The 27,332-nt window shown below is 52.0% G+C and overlaps 11 protein-coding genes across 11 annotated transcripts; 7 read left to right on the top strand and 4 right to left on the bottom strand.

The window, feature by feature from the left end:
- Positions 1-394: 394 nt before the first annotated feature.
- On the bottom strand, positions 395-791 carry TRV_05318 (uncharacterized protein; the record flags this gene model as incomplete). The annotated part of the gene is made up of 2 exons (XM_003020550.1): positions 395-505; positions 564-791. The coding sequence occupies 2 exons, from the start codon at positions 789-791 to the stop codon at positions 395-397; spliced, it is 339 nt and encodes a 112-aa protein (XP_003020596.1).
- A 335-nt stretch (positions 792-1,126) lies between these two features.
- Positions 1,127-1,831, top strand: TRV_05317 (uncharacterized protein; the record flags this gene model as incomplete). Its single annotated transcript, XM_003020549.1, has 2 exons — positions 1,127-1,371; positions 1,432-1,831. The coding sequence occupies 2 exons, from the start codon at positions 1,127-1,129 to the stop codon at positions 1,829-1,831; spliced, it is 645 nt and encodes a 214-aa protein (XP_003020595.1).
- A 1,151-nt stretch (positions 1,832-2,982) lies between these two features.
- TRV_05316 (uncharacterized protein) lies at positions 2,983-4,431 on the top strand (the record flags this gene model as incomplete). The annotated part of the gene is made up of 1 exon (XM_003020548.1): positions 2,983-4,431. One exon carries the CDS (start codon positions 2,983-2,985, stop codon positions 4,429-4,431), a length of 1,449 nt encoding a protein of 482 aa, XP_003020594.1.
- Positions 4,432-5,913: 1,482 nt separating this feature from the next.
- On the bottom strand, positions 5,914-6,595 carry TRV_05315 (uncharacterized protein; the record flags this gene model as incomplete). Its single annotated transcript, XM_003020547.1, has 3 exons — positions 5,914-6,271; positions 6,431-6,540; positions 6,575-6,595. 3 exons carry the CDS (start codon positions 6,593-6,595, stop codon positions 5,914-5,916), a joined length of 489 nt encoding a protein of 162 aa, XP_003020593.1.
- A 798-nt stretch (positions 6,596-7,393) lies between these two features.
- Positions 7,394-9,737, top strand: TRV_05314 (C2H2 transcription factor, putative; the record flags this gene model as incomplete). Its single annotated transcript, XM_003020546.1, has 2 exons — positions 7,394-8,070; positions 8,129-9,737. The coding sequence occupies 2 exons, from the start codon at positions 7,394-7,396 to the stop codon at positions 9,735-9,737; spliced, it is 2,286 nt and encodes a 761-aa protein (XP_003020592.1).
- Positions 9,738-10,202: 465 nt separating this feature from the next.
- On the bottom strand, positions 10,203-10,556 carry TRV_05313 (uncharacterized protein; the record flags this gene model as incomplete). The annotated part of the gene is made up of 1 exon (XM_003020545.1): positions 10,203-10,556. The coding sequence occupies one exon, from the start codon at positions 10,554-10,556 to the stop codon at positions 10,203-10,205; it is 354 nt and encodes a 117-aa protein (XP_003020591.1).
- Positions 10,557-11,386: 830 nt separating this feature from the next.
- On the top strand, positions 11,387-13,351 carry TRV_05312 (uncharacterized protein; the record flags this gene model as incomplete). The annotated part of the gene is made up of 3 exons (XM_003020544.1): positions 11,387-12,053; positions 12,245-13,147; positions 13,248-13,351. The coding sequence occupies 3 exons, from the start codon at positions 11,387-11,389 to the stop codon at positions 13,349-13,351; spliced, it is 1,674 nt and encodes a 557-aa protein (XP_003020590.1).
- A 189-nt stretch (positions 13,352-13,540) lies between these two features.
- On the top strand, positions 13,541-16,491 carry TRV_05311 (uncharacterized protein; the record flags this gene model as incomplete). The annotated part of the gene is made up of 3 exons (XM_003020543.1): positions 13,541-13,564; positions 13,630-15,171; positions 15,229-16,491. 3 exons carry the CDS (start codon positions 13,541-13,543, stop codon positions 16,489-16,491), a joined length of 2,829 nt encoding a protein of 942 aa, XP_003020589.1.
- A 1,277-nt stretch (positions 16,492-17,768) lies between these two features.
- Positions 17,769-21,576, top strand: TRV_05310 (uncharacterized protein; the record flags this gene model as incomplete). Its single annotated transcript, XM_003020542.1, has 7 exons — positions 17,769-18,715; positions 18,831-19,234; positions 19,261-19,352; positions 19,418-19,713; positions 19,894-20,376; positions 20,528-20,958; positions 21,014-21,576. The coding sequence occupies 7 exons, from the start codon at positions 17,769-17,771 to the stop codon at positions 21,574-21,576; spliced, it is 3,216 nt and encodes a 1,071-aa protein (XP_003020588.1).
- A 2,280-nt stretch (positions 21,577-23,856) lies between these two features.
- TRV_05309 (exosome complex exonuclease Rrp6, putative) lies at positions 23,857-26,557 on the top strand (the record flags this gene model as incomplete). The annotated part of the gene is made up of 2 exons (XM_003020541.1): positions 23,857-24,488; positions 24,544-26,557. 2 exons carry the CDS (start codon positions 23,857-23,859, stop codon positions 26,555-26,557), a joined length of 2,646 nt encoding a protein of 881 aa, XP_003020587.1.
- Positions 26,558-27,109: 552 nt separating this feature from the next.
- TRV_05308 (uncharacterized protein) lies at positions 27,110-27,271 on the bottom strand (the record flags this gene model as incomplete). The annotated part of the gene is made up of 1 exon (XM_003020540.1): positions 27,110-27,271. A coding segment is annotated over one exon (162 nt), but the record flags the coding sequence as incomplete, so codon positions are not given.
- Positions 27,272-27,332: the final 61 nt, after the last annotated feature.

Genomic DNA, 27,332 nt, shown 5'->3' with positions numbered 1-27,332 from the left:
GTCATTTCCAGCGCAAGGTGATGGATGGAGAATAGGTTAAATTTGGGTTGCTATATATATATATTCTCTTCATTTTATATGCACTATATTTTTTTCCGTTAATAATATGCTCTAATTTGTTCATTTCTTGCTGTCGAGATGTTCAAGCTAATATTACATATATCTTACAGCCTTCTCTGGTGTCGTTTTCTACCCTTGTACGCAACCGGGAGGTATTCAATACCTGGATCTGCCATAACCCATATAGCTGGAAGTCTAGCATACGTCAGCGCAAGGTCCTCATGACCGAGACAGGTATCACCAGCTACCAATGCCGAGGATAAACTCCGCCAAATTCATAAATTCACCCTGCTATGCCCAATTTGTAAAGCGCAATTCCTCATGCAATGTAGGTTTATTTGGTGCCCTTCTGCGCCGCGGCACTCTCAATGTCTTCCCGTTTTATCCTTTGGATCGTCTGGTCTCTTCTGTGCTCCATTACTCGTTTCTCCTTGAAATATTTGGCCTAAAAGCAGACGTTAGCAAAGGCAAACATTCACTGTCCAACTCCGGCGAGGACATACCCATGTAGCCGAGCATGCGCTTTCAAACTCCTGTATTTCTTTAGAGCACTTTGACCGCGCGGCGCTATCCTCTTTGAGAGCGTCTATGATATTATTGGCATCCAGACAGGCGAAGAACTTGTCTCTTCCTATCCAACATTGTTGGCGGGAGGTTCGGTCGGGAGCGATTGAGCCGCCGTCAGCGGCCTTCTTGGGCGCAGGCTCGGTAGATGATGAGAACCAGCCCATTGTCAGGAGTAACAGGGTGAGCCAGGAATCCAGAGAAGCAATATATAAAACAGCTTGAATGAAATGGTGACCTTCTACCGCTTGCTCGCCGTTAATACTAAGGAGCTAAAAAGTAAAGCTCAGTAACTAAATGCATCGTTCACGTGACTCTCCGTTGGCTCTGCTTCGCCAGCCGGAAAGAAACAAATCGAAAGACGGCGACCTGACATCCTCCCTGATGCACCATCGTCGTGGGACGGATGAAGTGAATTGTTGATATATCTGCTAGGCTGGGAGATGCGGCCTTTCAACCCTATACTTTGATAACTGAGTGTTGTTCGAGTTTTATACAATACATGCGGCGCCGTCGACTTCCAAGGGCTGGCGCTCTGGCAGACCTCCCTCCGTCGAAGATCATACGCAAGATCCTTGCGATACAGCTAGCTTACTATGTCTGCGCTACGGTCCTGATCCTTTTTACTGCCCTGGTGGCTGGTACTTCATTTTCTCCTGACCTTATACTGAGCTGGCGGACTGTTCGGGGGGATACAACTGTCGGATGGACTCTGGGGTTCGTCTGGTTGTTGAACAGCTCACTTGGGTATGTTCTATGGTTATAGGGGTAAATGCTGGTGTGAGCTGACTATTTGGCTATTTATAGAGCTATATTTCTCCTCTTGTTTGTGTCCCGGTCAAAACTGATACCTGACTTCGCCTTTACGCTACATTTCATTCATCTTACAATCACATCCTTTTATACACATTCCGTCCCTACGAATATGCTCTGGTGGGGACTACAGACTGCTAGTGCTACGCTCATGACATTCTTGGGCATGTGGGCGTGTCAGTGGAGAGAGCTACAGCCTATTGCCTTTGGAGGCCAGGCTGCGACTACCGGCACCAGGCAACAACAGCAGCAGCAGACTCCTGCCACAGACGCTGACATAGAGAGTGGCATCGATCTTGAAAACATGTCGAGGGGAAGAGGCAGAGGTCGAGACCGAGATGGCGGCGGAGATTACGTCGAGGTTCCTAGTAAGGAGGTTGAATCTACTGCATAAAGGGGATAATATACAAGTTGGGTACAGGTTCACGGCTCTGGTTATTATAGTTGTATTGCATATACCCCTTTAATTTTCCTTCTCGGGCGGGAGTTTGGAAGATAGCATGGTGTTGGACATTCTTTATATCGTCTCTTTTTTACCCTTTACGTTGTCTGTGTTATCCTTTCTCTATCCTTCTCTTCCTCCTTAATTCTTCTTTTATGAATTGTATGAACAGATATTGCATCCAATACCCATCCTATCCTCTTGTCTTCCTCAACCAAACTCTCTAGACAAGACCGCCCTGCTTCGACCGCAGCTCCCCCAGACGCTCTTTGTATCCGCCGCCCATGTCGACTTTTCCCTCGAGAGCTTCCATCGCATCTAAGACAAAGTCCTGGCAGTTCCAGCTCGGTATGTCGCTGGGTATGGCCACTTTGGACGCTATATCAGTCACATCTGACTCCCCGACGTCGTCTATCTTGCCGATGTAGTAGAGCTCGAGCAGGGGGTCTTGTCTTCACGGACGTCGGCGGTGCGTTGTTCGTACCTGAAACGGCCTGAAGAGCCCGTCGCGTTGAGGACCAGCTTGGTTGGGCCGTCAAGAAACAAAGCCTAATGCTTGAAGGAGCATCCGTCGTCAAATATCGCCGTGTAGACCTTCATCGTATCTCTCCTGCACCTCGCCTACTTCATCGTCGCCTTGCCCTCTGCCGCCTCTGTTCTACTGATTCTCCTTCTATTGCTGTCTTCCAACTTCATCGTTCGTCCCGCATGGCTCAAGCTAGAAAGACGTCATGTGACGCTCCCACGGCCACAAAGTCGAACTGCGGCGGCTTCAACGACTCCAACGTCACCTTGACAAGTCGAACACCTAGCCTGGACACGCAGAGAGAGTGGCCAGACACGAAGAAGTAGTCTATCGTGATCGAAGAATGCTGATGTTGGCCAGGCTCTGCCTCTTTGGCTTCGTCTCGCTGCTAACGTGACCATTGGCGTCATAGAGGAGAGCGCCATAGTTAAACTCGGGTGGTTACCACTGCACCTGCAAGTATATTACCAACAACGCCCCGGACACCCTCCCCCCTGTGAAGAACAGCTCTTAGGCATGCCATTTCTAACGGTCTAGCAGCAGAAATCCTACGAGAGCCTACATATCCTTACACACTATGACCTCGTCTCCGTCGTACGTCGACTACGAGACTTTCCTGGACCCGTCGTTCTCGCCGACCTCGTTCGCCCAGACGCTGGTGGCAACCACCAACAACCCGTCTGATACTCCGCTGGACCTCTCTACGCCGCTCTCTCGCGTGCTGTTCGACATCCAGGAAGTCGACAGCCACGTCCACACACTCACAACCAAGTCTGCTCTACCACTGCTACGGTATACGACGGACACCACTGCCTCAGGCCAACGTGTACTCCTGGCATTGGAGGCGCAGGTTCTGGCGCTGACGGAAGGCTATCAGCGTCTTGAGAAAGATGTGGTGCGTCGCTGGGAAGGGGCTGATGAAGTGCGCGGAGCAGCGGAGCGGTCCTGGGCGACTGTGAAGTTGGCCAGGGCCGTGTCAAGATGCCTGATGCTGGGCAGACAGCTGGAAGGACAGCTGGTGGAGATCAGTGGGCGTGATCGAGAGGACCACCGGGCGCTGGTAAGGGCGTCTCAGACGCTGTTGATGCTTAGACGGATGTTTGCGGACAATAGTAACGGTGGCGATGACGGGGAAGGCGAAGGGTACGGCGCTGCGCTGGAGCGGGTGAAGGTGGTGAGAACATTGAAGGCCGAACTGGTGAACCCAGCAGAGAACAGTGTCAAGGCACGCGCGCAGCAGATCGTCAGTCGGTTCACGCTACCTACAGACGAGCAAGGGGTGGTTCTGCGGCCGGGTGCTGGTGGCACTGGCTCTACATATGCACAACAGGAAGAGAATCGAGCACGACTGATATCAGCCATGACGGCTCTCTACCTACTCTCCCCTACTACTACCCAGACTATATCCGCGGCTAATTTCCAACCAGAACTGCTCCTTGTAACGTTAAAATCGTTCATCCATTCGTCCCTGACGGCCTCGCTGCAGGCCCTTCTTCGAGGACTCTCCCAGCTCCCTTCTCTGGAGCGAGCACTGTTAGAGGTCTCCAACCGTTGCCAGACGGTGGTAGTTCTAGAGAGGATACTCCAGGGTGCCAGACAGCCTGCGCATCCCTTCTACAACCGCGCCGCTAACGATCCATCATCGTCATCATCGTCCACCTTGCCCACTTCTACTTCTGAGAAGAAAGAGAAGCATGTCAAGAACAACCTACTGTATCCATTGCTGCAGTACCTGGACACGACGTCTCTGCCAAGCTACTTCTGGCGCTGTCTTGCATCCGCGCTATCGCCGCGGGTAGGGGAGCTGCTAAACCGTGGCGGAGCGGCCGCTCGGGCCCTGCGAGGGAACCGAGAGAGGCTGCGGGATGAGATCCGGCAGTGCGTATTACGTGGGAGCAGTGCCGGCAGCGCCAGCAGGGAGAGAGACAGGGACAGAGAGCAAGAAGCTGATGGTGGAGGACTTGTCGTGGGCAACTGGGAGAGAGAGGCGGCGGTGATGGTCGGCGCAGTCCTAGGGAATCGATAGGAGCCGGAGTAGTTGGTATATATCATTTTTTCCCCTGTCCTTTTTACCTTTAGTTGCATCCAGTGCAGGCGTTCGTTCTATCATATTCCTTGCATGATACTGTTACCTATCTCACCAACTAGTAGCGTATGCGTGTGTGCTGTATGTATGTGTGTGTGCGCGCGCTCTGTGTATGCAAGCCCTGTCATTTCTGTCAAACCACCTCCGCCAGGCGTCTACATCCACCCACTATCAGCAACCAACTATCTACAACAACGCCGACCACGGCGGGCCATAGTGCCAGGAACCTGGTCCACCCCGGCTGGGTCCTGGATATGACATCTCTTCTGCTTCCTTTTTTTTCCTGCTATCTCTTCGTATTCTCTCTGCTGTGTGGTACAGACAGCAGCAGACAGTAGCAGACATACGACAACACCACCAGCATCAACCATCAAACCAGCCGCAGAACCAAAGTCCAAACTGTCTGACCAGCAGAGAGAGGTACCCGGGTAACATCCTGAGAGGCGCTTCTTCTCCCTGGCCCTGTTTCTCTGTCCCCCATGCTACGCTATGGAACTGGACTGGACGGAATGGTGAGACTTACATGCAGGTACCAACCAGCTCTATAGCTATCAGACTTTCGTTCCCTTCCTTTGCTATATTTATTCTCCGCTGACTACTTTGGAGTAGCCCGTCTCTTCTTTGTTGCAACATGGGGTCGAAAAACGAAGTACGAAGTACCTGTACTCGAAGTACTCCGTACTGCTCTACGTCAAAACAACTCTCTGGCTATGGTTATATAACTAATTGAGCCTGGAGGAGTGGCGGGGAAATGTGCCTGGATCGGTCGATCGACCACGCTCGACCAGAGAAAAAGAAGCAAAAAGCAAAGGCAAAAGCAAAAAAGCGGAAAAAGAAGACCTATCCAGGACAGACAGACTTCGTTGACTGCGCTCGTCGTATCCATTTCAAAGCAAGCAGAAGGCAACGCAAAAGCCAGCATCTGGCTGGAAGTTCTTTCGCCTCTTCACATGCTTTGTACGACGTTAGAGGAGACAGAGTGAGAGGAACAGGCCAGGTCCCCGTCAGGGTCAGGGTCAGCACCCTTTTGTTCCTGGATGGGGGAGCAAGGAGGGAAAACAAGTTGCTCGACGATGGGAATTTGATGAAAAGATGAAAGACTAAGAGAGACGGCTAGTCAACTGCTCCGTACAGTGAGACGTCAAAAAGACAGCAAGCGAAGAGCGAAAGCGAGGGCATGTTATGCAAGGTACCTGTACCTGGACAAGGCTAAGGCAAGGCACAACAGAGAAACAAGTCCATGTACCTTGACGCCGCGCCCACCTTTAGCGTCCAGCCCGGCCTTCGCCTGTTCAAGGGCGTGGAAAGCTCCAGTTAAAGGCGTTCAGTTAAGGGCAAGGGTTGGCCTTAGCTAAGGGCAGCCTAACTAGTTAAGAGGCTAGTTAAAGGGGCTAGTGCATGGCTGGTTAAGCTAGTTAAGGCCTAGTTGAAGGGACCCCCTGTGAGCTGGTCACTTGTTGGCGATGTACCGGTACCTTGCCTGCTCACGCCTGCGGCTTGCCTAGCTGGCTGTCTCCCCGGGACCTCTGACCACTCTTTGGTGCCCCCTCTCCGAGAGATGCCATGGCATGCCATCCATGATGTCGATGTCTCCATGGGCCGCCCATGACTTGCATCCTTCTTGCTGGCTCTGACGTAGCCTTCTCTTCGCTTCTTTAGCCTCATCTCTCGCCGGCTTCCTTCGACTTTATCTCCCTTCTCCTCCTTCTTCTTGTTCTTCTTCTTCTTCTTCCTCCTCCTCCTCCTCCTACTACTCTTCTTCTGCTTTTTCTCTTCCCCTCTGGACTCTCATCAACTCTCGCACCTCTTCCACGCACTACGGACTTACGGACCTTTGACACACTTTGACTGCCAAAGGGGTACTTCCTCGGTACTACCGTCACTGCCGGCCGACTCTGCCCAGACAGAAACAACATCTAGTGCTTAGCACCTTGCTTGCCTCTGCTTGGATCGACTCGACTCGACTTGATCATCTGCGAGGATATCGTCCCCCTCGTCTTCTTTTACTGCGCCTGCGGTGTCACAGGGGTGTCCGTTCTGACTCGGTACCTGAACGACCTCCCTGGGCTATTTTTCAACCCACATCAACAAACGACTCCATCATTCTCCATCATAAATATCCGTTGCAGCAACTCGGATGAGAAAGCGAGTTAACTAAACAATCCAAACACCAAAAAACATCGCCTTCTTCCGTCACCTCTTGCCACTGCATCCAAACAACTTCGCCTAACGTCATCTCTCCTCTCTTTTATTCCCTGCGCTTCAACCCCGGGGACCTCGAAGGAATCCAGTTATTTTGTGCCCTTGTGCCTTTTCCTCTGGCCTTTACCTCTATCCTTTATCCACAACTACCCAACCTCTACCTCTAACCGTCCGCCCACATATCAACATATCAACACACAAAACACCTACTCCGTACCACCGCCATTATTTCGAATGTTTCGGTCATTTCTGCGTTGATCCATATTTACTTCCTCTAGAACGACCCACTTGCCGCCGCCGTCGGTGGGAGTTTTTGCAAGGCCGTCGTCGAGGTAACAAGAGACAAGAAAAGACGAGAAAGACAGCTTAAGACAAAAGAGGGAGAAGTGCGACTGGGGGCATATACTATATATGCATAGATGACACGCTAGACCCCCCGTCAGGACCTTCCTCTCCCGCTCCGGCCTTGGATAACGACTTCACTTCGGCTTTCCTTTTCTCCTCCACTTATCTCTTCTCTCTTACTTTCCTTATCACTGTTTTTCTCTGGCCGGAGAGGCTGTTTTGGTCGCAGGTCGCCAGCAGGAGAAAGTGAAACAAGGGGAAGACGAGCAGGAAATACAACACCAGGAACAGTTAAGCAGGGGATCTGGTGTCGACGATGCCCTCTTTTCTTGCCGTCAATAATAAAAATAACAGAATGACCGTACCTGAGCAGCAGCAGCAGCAGCGGGAGCAGCGGGAGCAACGGAAAGAGCCATCGCCTGGGCCAGCTACGTCGGTGCCTACACTCAACGGACAACCGAACGGACAGCCGCTCGCAGGACAAAACGGCATCGCCTCTCATACTGAACTCGCCTCGAACCATGGAACGAACGATGTAACCGTTACTGAACAGCATCGTCATCAACAACAGCAACAACCGCAATCAGCGGTTCACTACGCACACTCACATACCTCATCCGTCTCGCCACATAATACAAATACCCAGCCCGCCGCCGCCTCAACTCCTAATCGCACCTCTGTCGTTAGTCGCGAGGGCTCTTCTACTCATTCCTCCAACTTCGACGAGATGCAACACCCGGAGTCAGACGGAGATCACTACCAGACTGATAATGAGATCGAAATGGGTGGTACCGGAGATGCCGGACCTTCAGGTACAGGTCCTGCAGGTACCTCAGGGGCTGCAACAACAAATTCAATTACAGCAGCAGCAAACGCAGTAACCGCTGCAGCGGTAGCGGCAGTGGCAGCAACAGCCAACGCTGCTGGCGGGCCTCCATCAAAGAAGAAAAAAGGCCAGCGGTTCTATTGCACCGAGTTTCCGCCTTGCAATCTCAACTTCACCCGAAGCGAACATTTAGCCAGACACATCAGGTAACTGCTCTTCCCGCCTGTTTAAGAAGATAACATAAGCCTGCTAACACAAGACCAGAAAACATACTGGAGAACGGCCATTCCAGTGCCACTGCTCTCGCAGGTTCTCCCGCCTTGACAACCTCCGCCAGCATGCTCAGACTGTCCATGTCAACGAGAACATCCCGTGTGACTCCCTCGCAGCGAGCGGAACCCGATTCCAGCGCCAGGTACGCACCGATCGTGTACGACATAACGGAAGAGCCCGCGCGGGGACCGCCGGCAGCCATTCACACAGCCACAGCCGTAATCTGTCTACCTCTAGCATCTCATCGAACATGTCTAGCTATGCCCCACAGCACCAGGAGCTACGACGAAGGCCACAACCGTTGATGATGGCCGGATCTGGTGCTGAACACCACCATCACACTCGCAGCAGACATTCTCTATCATTAGAGACCAGAGCCGAACCCCCCAAAACACCTCCAAATCAGTCCTCTGCGCCAGGCCCTACCTTCACGCCTTCATCGGCTACATACGATCAGTCGAGCCCTTACTATGCCTCCCCAAGTTCTGCCTACGGTTCCTCGCACTGGCCGGACCGCAACGTTGGTCGCCGTTTATCAGTGCCAACAAGTACGAGACCATTTGACCCGTCGCATCAAAACTATCCCAGCCAGCCCCCATATACTCGCATGACCCATCCGCCTTACCCTAGTCAATCAATAGCACCGGCGCCGCCCCCCGTAATGGCTCCCGCGCCAACAGATCCGGCCCAATATGCAGCTGTAACACCAACCAGCGCAATAGACTCGGGGTTTGAAGCCGATCCCCGACGAAGGACATGGCATCCCTCTTCATACACCGGTTTCTCGCGTCCTCCTCAAGCTACCAGCGGCCTCTGGTATCAGCAGTCTGCTGAAGCACCAGGTGCGACCCCAGGTGGAAACGTCAATGTGCCTCCACTATCTTCACCTTCACAGCCGACGACAACTCGCCTACCAGGTATCGAATCCTTTGACCATGTTCCACCACGCCTGGAATACAATCGAGAACGAGAGGTCAGCCCAAGGAGTTACGACCGCCACCATTACCAGCCTCAACCATACTCCCAACCGCCACCCCCGCCGTCACACCTGATGGGCAGCACCCCATTCGCACCGACATTCAATGCTGGTCCCCGGCCCGCCCCGCCATTCTCTGGGGCAGAGCATAGGCGCGGCCAGTTATCTCTAGATACCACCTTACAGCGCACCTTGACTAGACTAGACCTCCACGGCAACAGTAGTTCTGGTGGTAGTGCCAAGGACGCAACAAGCTGGAGTCAAGCAACGATGGGTGAACTGCAAAGTATTGGCTCACGGCCATCCACGGGAGCCGGTACTGGTCCCCTGAAAGAAGATGAAGATGAAATGGAAGCGGACGAGGGACCTGGACCAAGTGTTCCTACCGAAACATCCCCCACACATCACCAGCCAGCACAGTATGAGATGAATGCAGCAGATCATCATTCGCACAATGTCCATCAGCTACTACTACAACAGCAGCAAGAACAACAGCATCAGCAACTACTTCCCACTAGGCCTAGCGGTGGTGTAGGATTAGGCCGTCTCCAGGCCTTGGTCGACATTGCTACGAGTGAAACTGAACAAGCAAAATATAAGCCTGATGATCCGGCTCATGGATAACGGTCATTCCATTATGTGGTACAACCGGATGATTTATAATGATAGGAACATTTGGGTCACTTTCTTTATACTCCTTATTCCCTTTCCTTTTCGATTCTTCTCTCTTTTGCTTTACATACATTCATCCATACATCCATACCCATACATAAGACGGCCACTAAACCTTGTCTTTCAATACTGTTTCCATTCTTTCTTTTCTTCATTCTGTACCTTTCCCCCTAGTTTGTGCTCTGGCTTTTGTTTCCTGGGACAATGCACCATTTACTTCTATTGCTCTTGGTGGTGGTATTTTGTTTATCCATCATCTCTTTGTCCTTCTGTCGAAAAAAAAATTACTTCTGTTTCACTGCTTGATATTCTATTCCGGTTATCAATGACAGGTATTGCTTGTCCAAAGCAATACTCGGCTATTTGCTTATTTTATGCTACGGGTTATTCTTATGTGGCGACACGGCGTGGTATGAATTATTTACTTAGGCTGCTCTCTCTTCTGTTCTGTTCTGCTCTTCGGATCCTCTCTTCTTGTCCTTTACCCGTTAATGTCTGTTCGGTCGCTCGAATATCGAGTTTACAACAAAAAAAGTTATCTTGAAGAGGGATGAATAAGGATCGAGGAATGACGAGTTGGATGAAGAATGCTGCAATGAATTGAAACGAATTAATGACTCTCTTGTTTTTACCACTTTTAATGCTTCTACTTCCGTTCTTTTGTCCCCCATTCTTCCCTCTCTGCTTGTCTCCTTTCTTCACTTCTTGGTCTGTTTTATTTACTTGATCTTGGAAAACGGGGGGGCTTTTGGTCTGCTCTTCTGCATTCATGGCATATATTACTACTCACTTATTTACCACCAAATTAATACTCCATCACTCTCGTTACCTGGCTCCTCTTTACCCATGACCTTTCTTCCATTGACCCAGCTGGTCATTCACTGTGTTGACGATACTCTCTTATTTCTTTCTTTCCCTTTGAAAGTCGGGATACGAATGAAGCCTCAATGAATTAGACACATACATAGCCACTATGATACCCCACTGTTGCAAGAACCGGATACCTATGCCACTAAAATTGAGCGATGGTGGACTTTTATGCCTGATTTCGTGTATGAGTTGTGACCTTGATATCTGGCTGGCGTTGGCCATCTAATACCAAGTGGATAAAGTTTTTATATTTGGGGAAGTTAGCTAAACTTGACCATTCTATTTGGTAGCTTGGTATATCAATGTACTGGTTGTACAAGATCTCGAAGATAAGAAACCGGTTCATTCACAAACATATCATTGTACAAAGTACCATTATTAAATGTCGACTATCTTATCAAATGCTTTGTATTCTAAACCAATGACCATCTCATTATCCCTTTAACTAATGTTATATAGATTTCCCAGATAGTCCATAGTTCTATACCTTCCTTGCAATCCTCACATTTCTCAATCAATGAGACACTGTGGCACTATCGCATAAACATTTTCTCGATTTACCAGCTTGCAAAGGGCTGCTCTCAGATTGCCACCACATAATATAAGAGGCGAATTTAAGCCTCCCATAGGAGCCGAAAGTAACCCACGGGATACCAAGAGATATGGGTTCAGGGGGCCAACGGGCCGTCTCGGGAACGCCAGGAGGTGACAAGGGGAATCATCCTGCCCCAATGAGGAGAGAAGGGGGAACATCCCAAGACGTGCGAGGAGAAACACCAATCGAAGAAGGAAACGATGTACACGAGGATGGCAATGGCTCGGACGGACACAGGGATAAGAGACAGAAGCGAAACGATAACGACGACCCACGCACTGGGTCTGTGCCCGGATCGAGCTCAGGGCCAGGAACGACGGATCAGGAATTGTATTATGACCTGAAAATTAAACGGAGTGCGTCCGGGGTTGGCCCACAAACACATGATCCAGAGCTGTATGAGCGGATACAGAGGGATGCACGGGCAGGGGTATATATTGGTCCAGGAGCTGTCGTGGTGGCTAGATGTACGCCACATCAACAACCACGGAGAGACACATCTCATAGCCATGGCCATGCTGCAGGCGACACCCTGACCCCTGGAGGAAGGGAGAGAGCAGGGGATGGCCAAGCTGAAACGGGTATTTCGGCTACAGGCACACCAAGTGATGCTGATGAGCTCCCTGCTGTGAGAACGAAGAAACGAGCTAGAGTGGAAGACAGCTCAGAGGAGCCAGGCTCTGGTGTCGGTGAGAGCAGTAATACTGCCAAAATAGACAAGGGCAAGGGCAGGGCTGTTGAAGGAAATAATCGCTCTGATTCAGTTGACCATCCGAGACAAAGTGGTGCTGTGTCCGAATCTGGTGAGTTTGGCAAAGCTTGTTCTATAAAGGAAATTTTGATACGGAGTACAACAAATACTAACCATCCATTTAATTAGCTGAAATTCTCATTTCAAGCGATCAAAGCCACAGGACAGAGTATGATCAATACGGGGTCAGGACGAAGGAGCGTCCAGTTCCGTATAAATCATCAAAGTTCACGCCCTCGCCAGGCGAGATTAAGACGAGGCCTGAACATATCCCATACAGCAGATTCTACCAAGAGAGGCTCGTAAAAAAGCTGCGGAGGGAGTTCGGTCGTATGGGCCGAAGACGCTTACTGCTTCATTTCCCGCAGCCCACACATCCTACTCGGCGGATTAGAACGTGGAGTGCACCGGCCATCAGCCACCTGGGTAGCTTTGGTCAGACATTGGCTAGTGCGCTTCCATCTTGTCCACAGCTGACCAGGCCCGGCCGACGGGTTGGTCTCATTAACGATGGGAAGACACCTGTCATAAAGGAGGAGAGATTGTCCGAGGAAATAGATCCGCAACAGTTTCCTCTTCCATCTATTGAAGAAGAGCCTGAAGGTGAAGCAGGGACGTCAACAAGGAATGAGGTTGAACGTCTGGTTTCAGGGAGTATATCACAGCAACCTCATGGCGAGGCTGAACCCGAATCTGTAGTAGAGGGGCCACCCAGACGGGCTAGGAGACAGGCTGCTATCTCAGGAAGAGAGAAGATGCGGGAGCACACTGCACCCCCATCACGACGCGGTACACGAGGACCTGCTGCCAGAAAGACGCCTGCTGCGCCTTCTGCAGAGTCACGGCCTCAGACAAGAGAGCAGATTTCAGTAGAAATCCCAGTTACCGTCCCCAAAGTACACGATCAAGAAGAGCAAGCTGAAAGCAGCACCCGGCCAAAGCGAGCCACGACGAGCAGGGCAAAGAGCAAAGCTCCCAGTAAAGCCCCGGCAGCGGGAAAGGCCACTCCCGCGCCCGAAACAGCCAAAGCAGCAAAGGTAACCAAAGCAGCTCCTAAGAGGCCAACCGCAAAGGCGAAGACGCAGGCTAAGGGCAAAGCCGCTCCCAAATCGACGGCCGTCAGCAAGGCAGCCAAAGGAGGCGCTGGTAAGAAAAGGGAGTGACAGCCCGCAGTTGCTCGCTGTACGTTATATGTTGTAGCTATGGGTATCTTAGTGTTTAGTCTAGTTCATAACAGGCGTTCTAGAGCAGCCCTATTGCCATCTCCTCTCTTCTCTTCGCTTCTCTTCTTCTGCTCTTTTATTGTCGTTCTTCGTCTTCGTCTTTTTGATATCAAAATTTACGTCATGAAAAGAAGCGCGCGAAGACGCGTGCTCACGTGATCCTAAATTCGATTAAAGTCGAGTCGCGTTGAAAACTTGCAGAAGCCGATTGAAGCTGATGGACAATTTATAGACCTGGAGGAGGGAAGAAGCATTGATTATATTCTAATTACTTATAGTTGCGTTTGTTTGTTGGAAAGGTAGCTTCAGTTATATTATGGCGTCTCGTCCCGAGCTGAAGGTGAGTGTGTTACTTGCAACTGCAATCTATAGCTAAGAGTAATTGAGAGCTAACGACATCTACAGGTTGACGATGAGGTCGGGTTTATTAAATTCTTCCGCTCATTAGATGTCGAAGACGAGTCTACAGTGCGCGTGTTTGATCGTGGTGACTGGTACACTGCCCACGGCGTAGATGCGGAGTACATTGCTCGCACAGTCTACAAGACTACATCCGTGATACGGACGCTGGGACGAAGTGACAGCGGGTTGGCATCGGTGACATTGTCAGTCACTGTATTTCGATCCTTTCTACGAGAAGCCCTTTTCCGTCTAAATAAGCGAGTGCAAATATGGTCGTCACAAAACGGTGCTTCAGGAAGGGGCTGGAAGATGGCAAAGCAAGCCAGTCCAGGAAACCTACAGGATGTGGAGGAGGAGCTAGGAGGAGCTTCTGGGGGAAATGCAATGGACACTGCACCTATCATCCTTGCTGTAAAGGCTGCTACAAAGGCCAAAGAGATGAGACATGTTGGTGTATGCTTTGCGGATGCGAGTGTACGCGAACTGGGGGTTAGCGAGTTCGTTGATAATGACCTCTACTCCAATTTCGAGTCGTTGCTTATCCAGCTCGGAGTGAAGGAGTGTTTGATACCCGCTGAGGGACAGAAGAAGGATGTTGAGCTAGCAAAGCTAAGACAGATTGCTGACAGCTGCGGAGTGGCAATTACAGAACGGCCAGTCAGTGCCTTTGGGACCAAGGACATTGAGCAGGACTTATCAAGGCTGCTGAAGGATGAGACTGGACCTGCTATGCTACCACAAACAGACCTTAAGTTGGCAATGGGTTCTGCTTCTGCTTTGATCAGCTACCTCAACGCAATGTCTGACCCTTCCAACTTCGGCCAATACCAACTCTATAAGCATGACCTGGCACAATACATGAAGCTCGATGCGTCTGCGCTCAGGGCATTGAACCTCATGCCTGGACCTCGGGATAGCATGAAAAATATGAGTCTCTATGGACTACTTAATCACTGCAAGACGCCTGTTGGAGGCCGGCTGCTGGCGCAATGGCTGAAGCAGCCACTGATGAACCATAAGGATATTGAGAAACGGCAGCAGCTAGTCGAAGCCTTTGTCACAGACACCGAGTTGAGACAGACCATGCAAGAGCATCATCTTCGATCCATACCTGATCTATATAGGCTGGCCAAACGTTTTCAGCGTGGCAAGGCCAATTTGGAAGATGTTGTTCGTGTCTATCAAGTGGTTATTCGTATACCAGGTTTTATTAACTCGTTTGAGGGGGTGATGGACGAGCAGTATCAAACACCGCTGGATGCAGAGTATACCGACAAGCTACGGAAACTCTCACAAGATTTAGGGAAACTAGCTGAGATGGTTGAGACGACGGTCGACCTTGAGGCTTTGGACAACCATGAGTTCATCATCAAGCCAGAGTTTGACGATAGTCTACGGATAATCAGGAAGAAACTTGATAAGTTGAGACATGATATGGACTCCGAACATAGAAGAGTTGGCCGAGATCTTGGCCAGGACACGGAGAAGAAACTCTTCCTTGAAAATCACAGAGTGCACGGCTGGTGCTTCAGGTTGACCCGAAATGTGAGTAGAGAAAAGTGGTTATTTTGTTGATATGTCTTCAATACTAATATACCGCAGGAAGCCGGGTGTATTCGCAATAAGCGAGAGTACCAGGAGTGCTCAACACAGAAGAATGGAGTATACTTCACGACATCAACTATGCAGGCACTACGACGAGAGCACGACCAGCTCTCAATGAACTATAACCGGACTCAGACCGGGCTTGTCAGCGAGGTTGTCAACGTTGCAGCCTCTTATTGCCCCTTACTCGAGCAGCTAGCTGGCATCCTAGCACATCTCGACGTAATAGTGAGCTTTGCCCATGTATCAGCACACGCACCAACGGCATATGTGAGGCCCAAAATTCACCCACGAGGAACGGGCAACACCATCCTCAAGGAAGCGCGTCACCCTTGCATGGAAATGCAAGATGATATCACCTTCATCACGAACGATGTCTCTTTGATCCGAGACGAATCCTCCTTTTTGATCATCACGGGTCCCAACATGGGTGGCAAGTCTACCTACATTAGACAGATAGGGGTCATTGCACTCATGGCACAGACCGGATGTTTTGTTCCTTGTTCAGAGGCAGAACTCACGATCTTTGACAGCATCCTGGCCCGAGTGGGTGCCAGCGACTCTCAGCTAAAGGGAGTATCGACCTTCATGGCGGAGATGCTTGAGACCGCGAATATCCTGAAGTCAGCAACTTCCGAATCTCTAATCATAATTGATGAGCTGGGCCGAGGAACAAGCACGTATGATGGCTTCGGTCTTGCATGGGCGATCTCAGAACACATTGTGACTGAGATCAAATGCTTCAGCTTATTTGCTACGCATTTCCATGAGCTCACGGCGCTAGAGGAACGGTACCCCAAGGCCGTGAGCAATCTGCATGTGGTAGCCTTTATCGGCGACGGACCAGCAGCGGAAGGGAAGCAGAAAAAGAAGCAAGAGGTCACGCTGCTATACCGGGTCGAACCAGGAGTCTGCGATCAGTCCTTTGGCATCCACGTTGCGGAGCTGGTCAGATTCCCGGACAAGGTGGTCAACATGGCTCGTCAGAAGGCAGAGGAGCTTGAGGACTTTACTTCCTCTGGAGCTGATGGTGACGGGAAGCAAAAGACCGCAGCGGCCGTGGAGAAGTTCACTGCCGAGGAGGTTGCGGAGGGCAATGCCCTGTTGAAGGCGATGCTGGTCAAGTGGAAGGCCGAAGTCGAGGCTCCTGGTAACGAGAAGATGAGCGTGGAGGAGAAGAAGCAGCGTCTACGGGAGCTTGTGGCCGCGGATGAGAAGCTGCAGGCCAACAAGGTGTTTTTGGATATCAAGGCTTTATAGATATATAACTTCAGCATAAACGGCGTTAACAGCGAGGCCAGTCAAATAAAACCATTTCTTCAACTATCGACTCGAACACATAACTACCTGTTAGCTAGTAATGTATGTCTATCGTCTATGGATATCTTGATTATCTATATGTGGTCGTTCTATGGGCGGTTAATCGCTCTAAGCGCCATTTTGAGTTATCGATAACTTAGTTAAAAAATAAAAATCAGCGGACGACCGCAAGCAAGAACTTTGGCCTGACCCCAGAATCCAACACCCGCAAGCTATCCACGGCTTCACGATAGTCGCTATCGACCTATCCGTCCGTCCATCCATCAATTGAAGCCTCACCGTGGCAAGCGCGGCGCCTAGCAGGCATTGATTCATGCACCCCTTCTCCGTCTTTGCGTTCAGCATCTTCGTCGCTGGCTACATCACCGCACGTTGGGACCTGGTTACCAGACTGTACGAGCTCGCCATCTTTGCCTGGGACCACGGAGTCGTCGTAAGTCTATAACTCTGCCGTGTGAATAATGGGTAGTAAACTAATTGATAAACGATGGCAGACCCGCGCGGCCAGAGGATTCCTGGTTCTGTCGATATTCTTCGCTGCCCTACTTGTACCGCTCAACCATATCGTGACGAGGGAGCTGAAAGTGGTAAATATAACTCATCCACACTATAATGGGAAGACGGTTATGATGGTGGTGATGGCATGCGCGGATAGCTGATGTGTTGAATAGCACCCCCGTTCCGTGCACCACGGGATATCTGCGCGCGAACAGCTCAGACGGCGCGGGTCATTCTAGGCTGACGAAAGAGGGGATAAGAAGGAGAGAGAATGACAGCATGGTGATGAATGATGGCCTGCTACGGGTGTTCTGGCCATATGAAGTTGCGTTGTCTGATGCGCCGGGGGTGATCGTTGGATGGAGGAATTCTGAATTCGACTTGTTTGTTGTTTCTGTGCTGGAGCATGTTGAAGTAGGACCCTACCATACCCATACCCATATCCACAGTGAGGAGATGAGACAATGCTGATATGGTGATAGGCACGCAATGTGGAAAATGCGCTGAGGACGGGGATACTGTATCGCAACAGCCCGCACCCGATATCTCGCATCTTTGGGCTATGCGGGAAGCCAGTGATGCATGTGCTCGGCTCTACGAATGCAGCAGAGGTGCCTACGGCGTTTACCACGTCGCATATCCACGTTACTACGAGCCCGTCGACGGGAGTGCCACTGATATACTGTCCTCCAAACGTGAAGCTACCGCTGCAGGTAATCATGTTCAACCGCCCACACCCAACGAAGATGCAGTACATGTCTCTACGGCCGATTCCGCTGGCCCTGGGCGACAAGCACACCACCTTCGACAAGGGCGGCGGCGGCAGCAGCGGCGAGACGACGCTGGATGAAGTCGAAGTGGCTGAGAGAGAGGCGCGGGCGCAGACATCCCGACTGATAGCCAAACGGCGGCTGGTGACGGTAGTCAAGCATGTGCCGTCGTCCAAGGAGCAAGCGCTTCCGGTGCTAATCAACCAAATCAACTGCTCGTTTGAGATGGACAGGCTGCTCCAGAGCAACATCGGGCTGATCGGGACACGGCCCAAGCGGGCGCTGAGCGTGAGCCAGCGGGTAGTCGAGTCCGCGACGACGGCTTGGGGCGTGGTGCTCTGGGGCATCACGTATGTGGTGATGGTGTGGATATACCCGATCATCACGAAGGGGTTTATAGCCTGCCTGATCGGCCACCGGGTGATTGCAGAGGTGGTGCTGAGGATCCTTGAGTGGCGCGCTGCCCCTGACGCCGCTGCGTTGAAGGACATATCTGCCACGGCACAGCAGATTGATATCCGGCTGCAGCAGTTCTGCTACTGGCCGATCCAGTATCTGACGCTGCGGAAGCGCAAGGACGACTGGGAGAGCGTGACGAACAGCCATCCGGACTATATCCGGTTCTACAACAGCTTGTGGCTGGTGGCTAATGATGTGATTATCGGGATAGCGCTGGGGTCGTATATCGTGGACAATGCGGACAATGTGGCGTCTGAGATCAATGCGGTGCTTACGGGGTGGACGGTTGATGGGCTGCAGCAGACGATCTCCTGGCTGATGGGCTGGCCTGCCGGATTGAAGCTGAACAACGAGCTGGCCGTCTTCCTGGGCGATCTCTTCCTCTGGGTCATTGCCCACTGGGCTAGTAAGAAGAACCCTTTACTCTATCTATTGGTGTATATGTACTAATGGTGTGATGTGTAGGCGCACTGGCGAGCCTGAGACCGTTCCTGTCATATGTAGTGTACATCATCGGGTGTTCCAGCTTCGCGGGAGCCAGCATGTCTATAGCGATGTTCTCCGACCTGCTGTCCATCTTCACGGTGCACATCTACAGCTTCTACATAGCGTCAGCCCGGATCTTCAACTGGCAGCTGACGATCATCATCTCGCTGTTCCATCTCTTCCGCGGCCGCAAGCGCAACATCCTGCGCAACCGCATCGACTCCTGCGACTACGACCTGGACCAACTGCTGCTGGGGACGATCCTGTTCACCCTGCTGTTCTTCCTGCTGCCGACGGTGCTGGTGTTCTACATCACCTTTGCGTCTGCGAGGATGGCCATTATCTCCCTGAAGGCCGGGCTGGACACTTGTCTGGCCTTTCTCAACCATTTCCCCTTGTTTGCACTGATGCTGCGCCTCAAGGACTCTCGACGACTCCCTGGTATGCTTTATTATTATTATCTCTCTGTGGTATGTGTATTAACATGTGTGTCCAGGGGGCACTCGCTTTGAGCTTCGACGGCCGTCTCTTCCACCACCGCCCAACGACCAACTCGAGTACACCGAGACATCTTACATCCACCTCAAAGTAAGTCTATATATTTATTTGATACAAGTAATTGTTTGATATAAGTAATAATAACATTAATCTAGTCCGTCCCGCTGAGTCTCAGGGAAATGTTCGACCAGTACTTCCGCCTCGGCCAGCGCATCAGACAGCACTACCTGTCTCCCCGGGTGATCCTCTGTCTGGCAACCGGCCAGTTCGTTCCCCCCATCCACCGCCGCAACCTGTACAGCCTGCAGTACAGCATGCTGCCTGCCCAGCGAGTGGGCATCGTCGACGTCTGGTCCCGGCTGACTGCAAAGAGCTCGACGGGGCCAGGCAGCGGCGGCGGGAGTGGTCCAGCAGGCAGCTCCTCAGGGGCTCCTTTGTCCTTTCCCCGGGGGTCAACGTTTCCCTTTGACAGGCGGAGGAGATGATCACTCATAATACCATAATACCATAATAATACTACTATCTCTATCACTCTTTGACTATCTTCATCTTCATCTCTTTCTTTTTCCTTTCTCTTCACCCCATCCTTTGTAGACCTGTGAAGACCTTTGTAAGCCTTTGTAGACTGTAGTGACTCTCCACCTTCGCCCCTTTCCCCCTTCTCTTCACAGCATCTCCATCCATTGACTATCCCTTCACCTTCCCTTTGCTATCCCCTTCACCATCCCCTTCACTGCTATCTTCACCATCCTCTTCACTGTCTCCTGCCTCTCTCCTGCATGACAAAGAATCCTTCACTCGTCGTCCTCCCCCGTCGTCGTCCTCCTTCACTCCCTTCTAGCTCCTTCCGCATCGCATCGTCAGGCTATAAAATCCCCTCATCTTCCTCTGTCGTCGACGCTTCTTTCTGTCTTCTTTCTCTCTCCTTCCTTCCTTATCCGCCGAGCTGGCTGCAGAGTGCAGAGAAAAGCTCGGCGGATGCTGCCAGAAGACAAGCCAAAGCAAAAGCCAGCCTATATAAAGACCGACGACGCCCCTCGACCTCGCCCTCTTTTTTTCTCTTCTTTCTTCTTTCTTCCCTCCTTTTTTTTTTTCTCTCTTTCTGCTCAACAACGCAAGCTCGACTCCTTTATCATCGACTAGCGCATCCAAGGCCTCTTTGAGACAACCATAAACAAACTCGACCGCTACTATCGAGCCGTTCAAGAGACCTTGCATCGCAGCTTTCGACTAAAGGACGCCGCAACTCGATCCACGCGCTTCAGCAGCCGTTGCATCACTTCCGACACCCGCCAACGCCGTGAGACTGCTTTATCTTTTCTTCTCGTTACCTACCCAAAAGAAAGAGAAGCTAGGCTCCGGCAGACCAGCAAGATGCACGGCAAGTGGACCGACGAGGAGGACTTCGCCATCGTGGCCCTTCGCCTGGGGACAAACCTGAGCTGGGAGGGCATCAAAGCCAAGTTCGACGCTGCCTTCCCTCCAGCCAACTGCAAGGACCTCGAGTCCCGTTGGAACAAGACGCTCAGGCCGACGCTGTCCCCGGGCCTAGGCAACCGTATTGCCTGCGCATTCGACGACTACAGGCACTACCGACCGCGCCACATCGAAGATGGCGAACAGAGGAGACTGGTGCTCGGCGTTCTGCGAGCGCTGGCGGACCATCCAGCCGAACGGATCGTCCCGCCGCACCCAGGTAAGACTCTTTCCTATCATCTTTGATTTCTTCTTTGGGTATATGCTAATATAAGAAGAACTCGAGTCGTCTGGAGAAATCCAGCCAGCGGCCGCTGCCCCAGCCTTGCAGCCATCGGGCTCGGCTACTCAGCTGTCTGCGCCCCCCCAGCAGCCACCCGCCCCTGAGCAGCAGCAACAGCAGCCAACCGACCCTGCTCAGGGCACTGGGGCCTCGGGCCAGCAGCAGCATGGCAGCGGCCCGACCAGCACAACGGCTCCCGACAGCCCGTTGTTCGTTCCACAGGATGACAACAATGTCGACGTCGCTGACAGTGCCGACAACACCACCGCCGCCGATGCCTCTGCCGCCAATACCACCACCACTACCACCGAAGAGGCCGGCGCCAACAGCACTGTCGCCGTCGACACGCAGACGTATCCGCAGTCCTTGCTGCAGCAGCGTGTCGAGCAGAGCCCGCCTGACCAGCCAATGCTCGAGATCAACGCTGCCGTTCCGCCGCCGCCGCCATCGCCAACCCCCCAGCAGCAGCAGCAGACTCCGCAGCAGCCTAGCTCAGACCTGGGCCCGGTCGTTGTTGACCCAAACATCGACCCCCAGCTCTACGGATACCAGTGAAGAAGAGTAAACAGCCAATTCAAAGTGGAATGATCAAACAGTTACCTAAAGTTTCTTCATTTCATTTGCTCTTCTTCGACAAGAAATCTGCGTCCTGTTCCCGGTTCGAACTCCTCGCTTCGTCAAGCATCACGTCAATTCCTTTCTCCTTCAGGGTCCTCTGTTGGATGTTAGCTGATTTGACATGCTTGCACTCCTTCCACCCCCCCTGCCCTGGGTTCCTTCACTCCGCCCGCCTGACAGACTTCCGGTCTTTTCTCCTCGTCTGACAACAGTCGAGTGTCTGCCAGCCTCCGCCAAATCAAAGAAAGTTCAAGTTGCTGCTCTGGGTTGTTTTACTTACAAACAGACACTTCTTGTACTGCTGAAAGACCTCCTCGCACTCGTTCGTCGACGTGTTACCTCGAAGGAACTCTAGCAATCCTCCTGCGTTAGCTTGCGCTCGTTCAGCTTCCTCCTTCTCGTTGCTCTTCTCAACGTGTGTTCGTTCTCTTGTCCCGGGCCTTTGACAAGTTTGAACTCACTTTCGCTATACCACTTGAGAAAGCACGAGTCGTATCTCCTATCCAGCAGCAGCCATCATCAGTCAACATTCCCTCTGCTTGCTCGGTTTCTTTCGCTTCCTTGGATCCAACGGATATCACCACCGGCCGTCAATCAATGCAACCAGTTCATCGACTTGTTACTCACTCTTTGATCTCGTTGCATTCCGGTGCCAGTGACGCAGACATGTCGGGTCTCGTTCCACTCTCTTATCCAGATAAGCGCTCTTGTTCGTGTTCTGCTGCTCCTCTCAGTCTGCCGTCGGTCGAACTAGCCTGCCTGCCAATACATCCAGGTTAGCCCTCACCAACTGCTTTCTGACACTGCGAGCGCAAGCCGAACATCAGCAATCCAAGCACAGCTCACGCCCACCATTGGTATTCATGTCTCTCGCCAAGCACCAACCATGATACCAACCAGCCTGCGTCGACTACAAGCAAGATACCCAGCAACACGCGGCTGTTCAGACTGACACTGACGCCTCTTCAACTTACCCGTTGTCTTCGAGCCTCTCACCTTGCTGCTGCTCCTGCTGCTTATGCCTTCTGCCTTCTCTCCAATTTTTGAAGTTAACGACATGTCACATTTTGTCAAGTCGGGTTCTCGGTCAACATGCTCGTCAACTTCCAAGGCACTCACTCAGGCTCTTTCTCTCTCTCTTTCAATCTAAGGCAGCAGTCAGCAACAGCTCAGACACGGGTCAAGTTAAGGGACCAATCTTGTTTCACGGCTCTATCATCACGATGACGACTACACTTACTGACAACACTTCTCACGCTTCTGACGCGTTTTGCTGCTTCGATCTTCCAGTCCAGCCTGCCGAACAACCCCAGGTCAACATCCAAGTTCGGTCTTCAAGCTTTCCATGGACAACTACTTCTTACCACCTATGAAGCACACATGTCAGCTCAAGTCACCAAGTCACCAAGTCATCAACAAGACATCAACCAAGTGTCATCACAAACACGCCTGAAACGTCAACCTGCTCTGCTGTCTCACACCATACACTCCCAAATACGAACCTCTCTCAGCTGAACTTTCTCTCCTCCTACTCCTGCAAGCCCTCGAGATTTTGGGGTCGAATGCAACAAATAGATGCAAGACCAGGCAAGACACTTCCTCCAAAAGAGCTAACAGCTAACAACTTACTTCAAAGAGTCTCTCACTGACCACTCAGCCTAGGAGCAACCGACGAACAACAGCTGCCGGTCACAAACTGCTCGGAGCTCAAACAAAGTCGACAAACCAAGTCGTCAAATCAAATCAACAAATCAAATTGTCAAATCAAAGCAGTCTCACGATATTTCTCGGAGGATCAAGGATATCTTGCTGTCAAATCTGTTCTCTTCTTCTCTTGTTCTTCTTCTTCTTGCTATATTCTTGCTCATCTTTTGCTATAAGTTTCGATGTTTCGTTTCTTTTGAAGTCACTTTTGACGTTGCGCGGCTTAACTTTTCGCCGGTTCCGATGAACTTTTTATTTTCTTTTTCGGATTTATTTTTTTTTTTTATTTCGTTTATCAAACTTCCTTCGCCTGCTGTTGAAAAGAGAACATCGCAGGTTGAAAAGTTGAAGTCGATGAAGCTGGTCAAATTGGTATTCTCTTGCAGCTGCTGCACAAGGATGCGTTTTGTCATTTCCACCTTTACTTGAGACTGCACAAATACAAGCAAGCTTATCCTCATACCCGTACCATTTGCTTTTCTCCCAGTGTTATCTGTAGCAAGTGCTGTCGAGATGGACGCCGAGGGCTTCCCGGCCTTCCAGGAGCAGACCCAGGCAGCGCTGGTAGACGCCGTCAAGACGACCAACCGCATTGCGTCCGGCGACCTTGCCTTCCACCGCTCCTTCGACTCGCCGACCAGCCGCAGCCTGACGGAGCAGAGCAACCGCCTGCTGAGCCTGACCAACTCGCTGCTGCGCATCGCATCCGCGAACAACCCGGACTCCCCCTTTAATGCGTCGAGCTCTTCAGCATCAGCGGATTCGAATTCAAGGAGCGGGAAGAACAAAAAGAAGAAGCCCAAGACGGTGCTGCGCGACGAGGACAGCGTGGAGGAGAACTGGAAGGATGTAGTGGATGTTATCGACGAGCTTCTGGAGAAGGCCGATGCATGTCTGGACGAGTTCACAGGCGTGATCAAGAAGTACGCTCCGGCGCAGGAAGCACAGAAGAAAGAGACGGCTGGATTCCCGCGGATGTACAGCCATGGGTCGTCGAAGATAGCGAAGCCACAGCTCCAATTCGACGTCAAGCTAGACAACGCGGATGATGGACGGGCGTTCAGGCCGTTGCTGAAAAGCAAGCCTCATGCCCTTGTTGGACTGGAGGAGAGTCTCGGGGGCAGCATCCAAGATCCTACCAAGCCGTGAGTTACCATCTACGTTCCTTTATAACTGATGATATACTAATTTTGGGTCTAGGTACAACCATCCGTATGAGAAAGAGATTGAGGCCTCGACGTATCCGGCTCGAGTGTACGAAAAGGCCGAGCCAACGATGTACACGCCCGTAGCCGACAGCAAGGCCATCTTCGTCGAAACCCTGGAAGACGTGCACGCCATGTTATCGCAGCTGAAGCAGGCCAAGGAGATCGCAGTCGACCTGGAGCACCATGACAGCCACGTCTACCATGGCCTGGTATGTCTGATGCAGATCAGTACGCGCGAGCAGGACTGGATCGTGGACACGCTGAAGCCATGGCGTGACCAGCTCCAGGTGCTCAACGAGGTATTTGCAGACCCGTCCATCATCAAGGTGCTGCATGGCTCGAGCATGGATGTGATATGGCTGCAGCGGGATCTGGGGCTGTATCTGGTCGGGCTGTTCGATACGTTCCATGCTGCTAGCGCACTGCAGCTGCCGAAGAAGAGCCTGAAGTTCCTGCTGCATGAGTACGTGGGCTTTGACGCCGACAAGCAGTATCAGACGGCTGACTGGCGGATACGGCCTCTGCTGGCGGGCATGCTGGACTATGCGAGGTCAGACACGCATTTCCTGCTGTATATCTTTGACCGGCTGCGGAACCAGTTACTTGAATTACTGCCGTCGTCGTCAGAAGAGAAGGAGTCAGGGCCGGGAGGAGGCGGACGGGAGGCCATTGAGTATGTGCTTGAACGGTCCAAGGAATGCGCCCTGCAGCGCTACGAGCGGCCTACCTACGATGCTGCTACGGGACGAGGCAGCGGCGGATGGCACGATATGCTGTCCAACAGCCCCGTGGCGCTGACACGCGAGCAGTTCGCTGTCTTCCGGGCACTGCATGAATGGCGCGACAAGACTGCCCGCGCGGACGACGAGAGCCCGCAGACGGTGCTGTCGAAGCGGGCGCTGTTCCGGCTGGCGCAGGAGATGCCAGAGGACAAGTTTGCGGTGCTGCGCATGGGGTCTCCAGTCTCTGCGTCGCTGAGGAGCAGAACCGACGAGGTGGCTGGCCTGATCCGCGAGGCAAGACAGCAAGGCGGCGCTACGGGGCCGGAGATGCATGAGCTGATCCGGCGACGATCTCCGGCCGGACATGCGGCTGCAAGTTCGAGGAGGATGGCTACGGCTGCTACTACGGCTACTGCTACTGGCAGAGCAGAGGAGGAGGCGGCGGCGGCGGCGGCGGTGGTGGTGGGTAGGGATGGGGATGGGGATGGGGGTGCTGTGGATCTCAGCAGGGCTACTGGTGCTGCTGGTGCTGGTGCTGGTGCTGGTGCAGCCGCCCTTGCATCGTCCACTTCGACATGTGCAGTGGGAGTGCGGACTACGGAGTCGCGGTTCTGGGGTCAAACCGGGCTAGAGAATTGCAGTATCAACTGCAACGATGATGAATATAATCATAATGATACTGATATTCATGGATACAGCGTGTCTGCATCGACGCAGGCCCTGCAGCTATCCCTGCCGCTCCCGAACATGCCTGTCCGGCTGGTTGAGGGTGAAGTTCCCCGGCCAGTGGAAGACGAAGGAGAGCCATCTGAGGATGAATCTGGAGAAGATGAGGAGGAAGACGAAGGAGAAGAGGAAGAAGCAAAGGTGTCACAACGCAACGAGATCTTCACTGTGAGACAGTTTGGAGCACCGCCGCGGAGGAGAGACGGTCTACGAGACGACACTGGTGAAACGGCGTTTGATAAGGATGCGTCTGAGATCCTGCTGGACGAGGGCAGCGCCAGGAAGAAGAAGGAGAAGAAGAAGCAGCTGAAGCAGAGGTCCTCGCTGGGCAAACGACCGCGAGATGAAGGCGAGGAGGCAGGCAGGCCGTTTGACTATGCGAATGCTGAGTCCCTGATACACCGGGAGAAGCAGCAGAAGAATCAGAATCAGAATCAGAAGCAGAAGCAGCAAGGCAACGGCCAGCGGTTCAATCCGTACAGCAAGCTGCTGGAAGCGCCATCTGGAGTCAAGAAGCCTCGCACCGAGACTGCCGGCCGCTCCCACACCTTCAGATAGGAGAAGCACAAGAAAGCAGAGACAGACAAGAAGCACAAGATGGATAAGACAAGAAGGACAAGAAGAAGAAGAGGAAGAAGGAGAGGAAGACTCTGTCGTTATCCACCGGCAGCCTCCACCCCCTGACCCTGGCAGCTCCTTAGCGTACCAAGTAATGAAGTCATGGAAAAGCCACTGAAAGGCAAGCAAGCGCGAGACTCGAGATGCGTCCCCGTAGAGTCCCCAGTAGAGTCCCAGTAGAGCCCCCGGTAGAGCCCCAGTAGAGCGTCCAGGAAGAGTCCCTGGCGATACGAACCCCGTCGGCGCCTCGTCTGAGATCGGAGACGCTGAAACACGGCGTGTCGCAGGTTGATTCTTCGTCTTTAACTGTCGTTACTCGAGTCTTAACTAGTCTCGACCAAGTCTTTAACTAACTCTTTAACTAAGTCTTTAACTAAGTCTTTAACTAACTTAACCATCTTCAACCAAGTCTTTAACTAACCTTTAACTAACCTTTACCTAACCTTTAACTAAGTCTTTAACTAACTCTTAACCAAGTCTTTAACTAAGTCTTTAACTGGCTTTAACTGGCCACGCCCCACCGCCGCCCTCTCTTAGCCCCTTTCGACTTTCTTCTTCTTCTTCTTCTTTTCTTCTTTTCTTCTTCTTCAACTTCCCGACTTTCTTCTTCTCCTCCTCCTCTTTTTTTTTCTTTTTTTCTTTCTTTTCTTTCTTCTTCCTCCCCGCGACTTCGCCTCGACTTCATCCTCGCCCTCTCTCTCTCTCTCTCTCTCTC

Source organism: Trichophyton verrucosum (genome assembly GCF_000151505.1).
Source record: "Trichophyton verrucosum HKI 0517 chromosome Unknown contig00401_1.f1.exp, whole genome shotgun sequence".
Taxonomy (NCBI): domain Eukaryota; kingdom Fungi; phylum Ascomycota; class Eurotiomycetes; order Onygenales; family Arthrodermataceae; genus Trichophyton; species Trichophyton verrucosum.
Note: the sequence above shows the minus strand (reverse complement) of the source record. Positions and strands in the feature narration are given on the sequence as shown.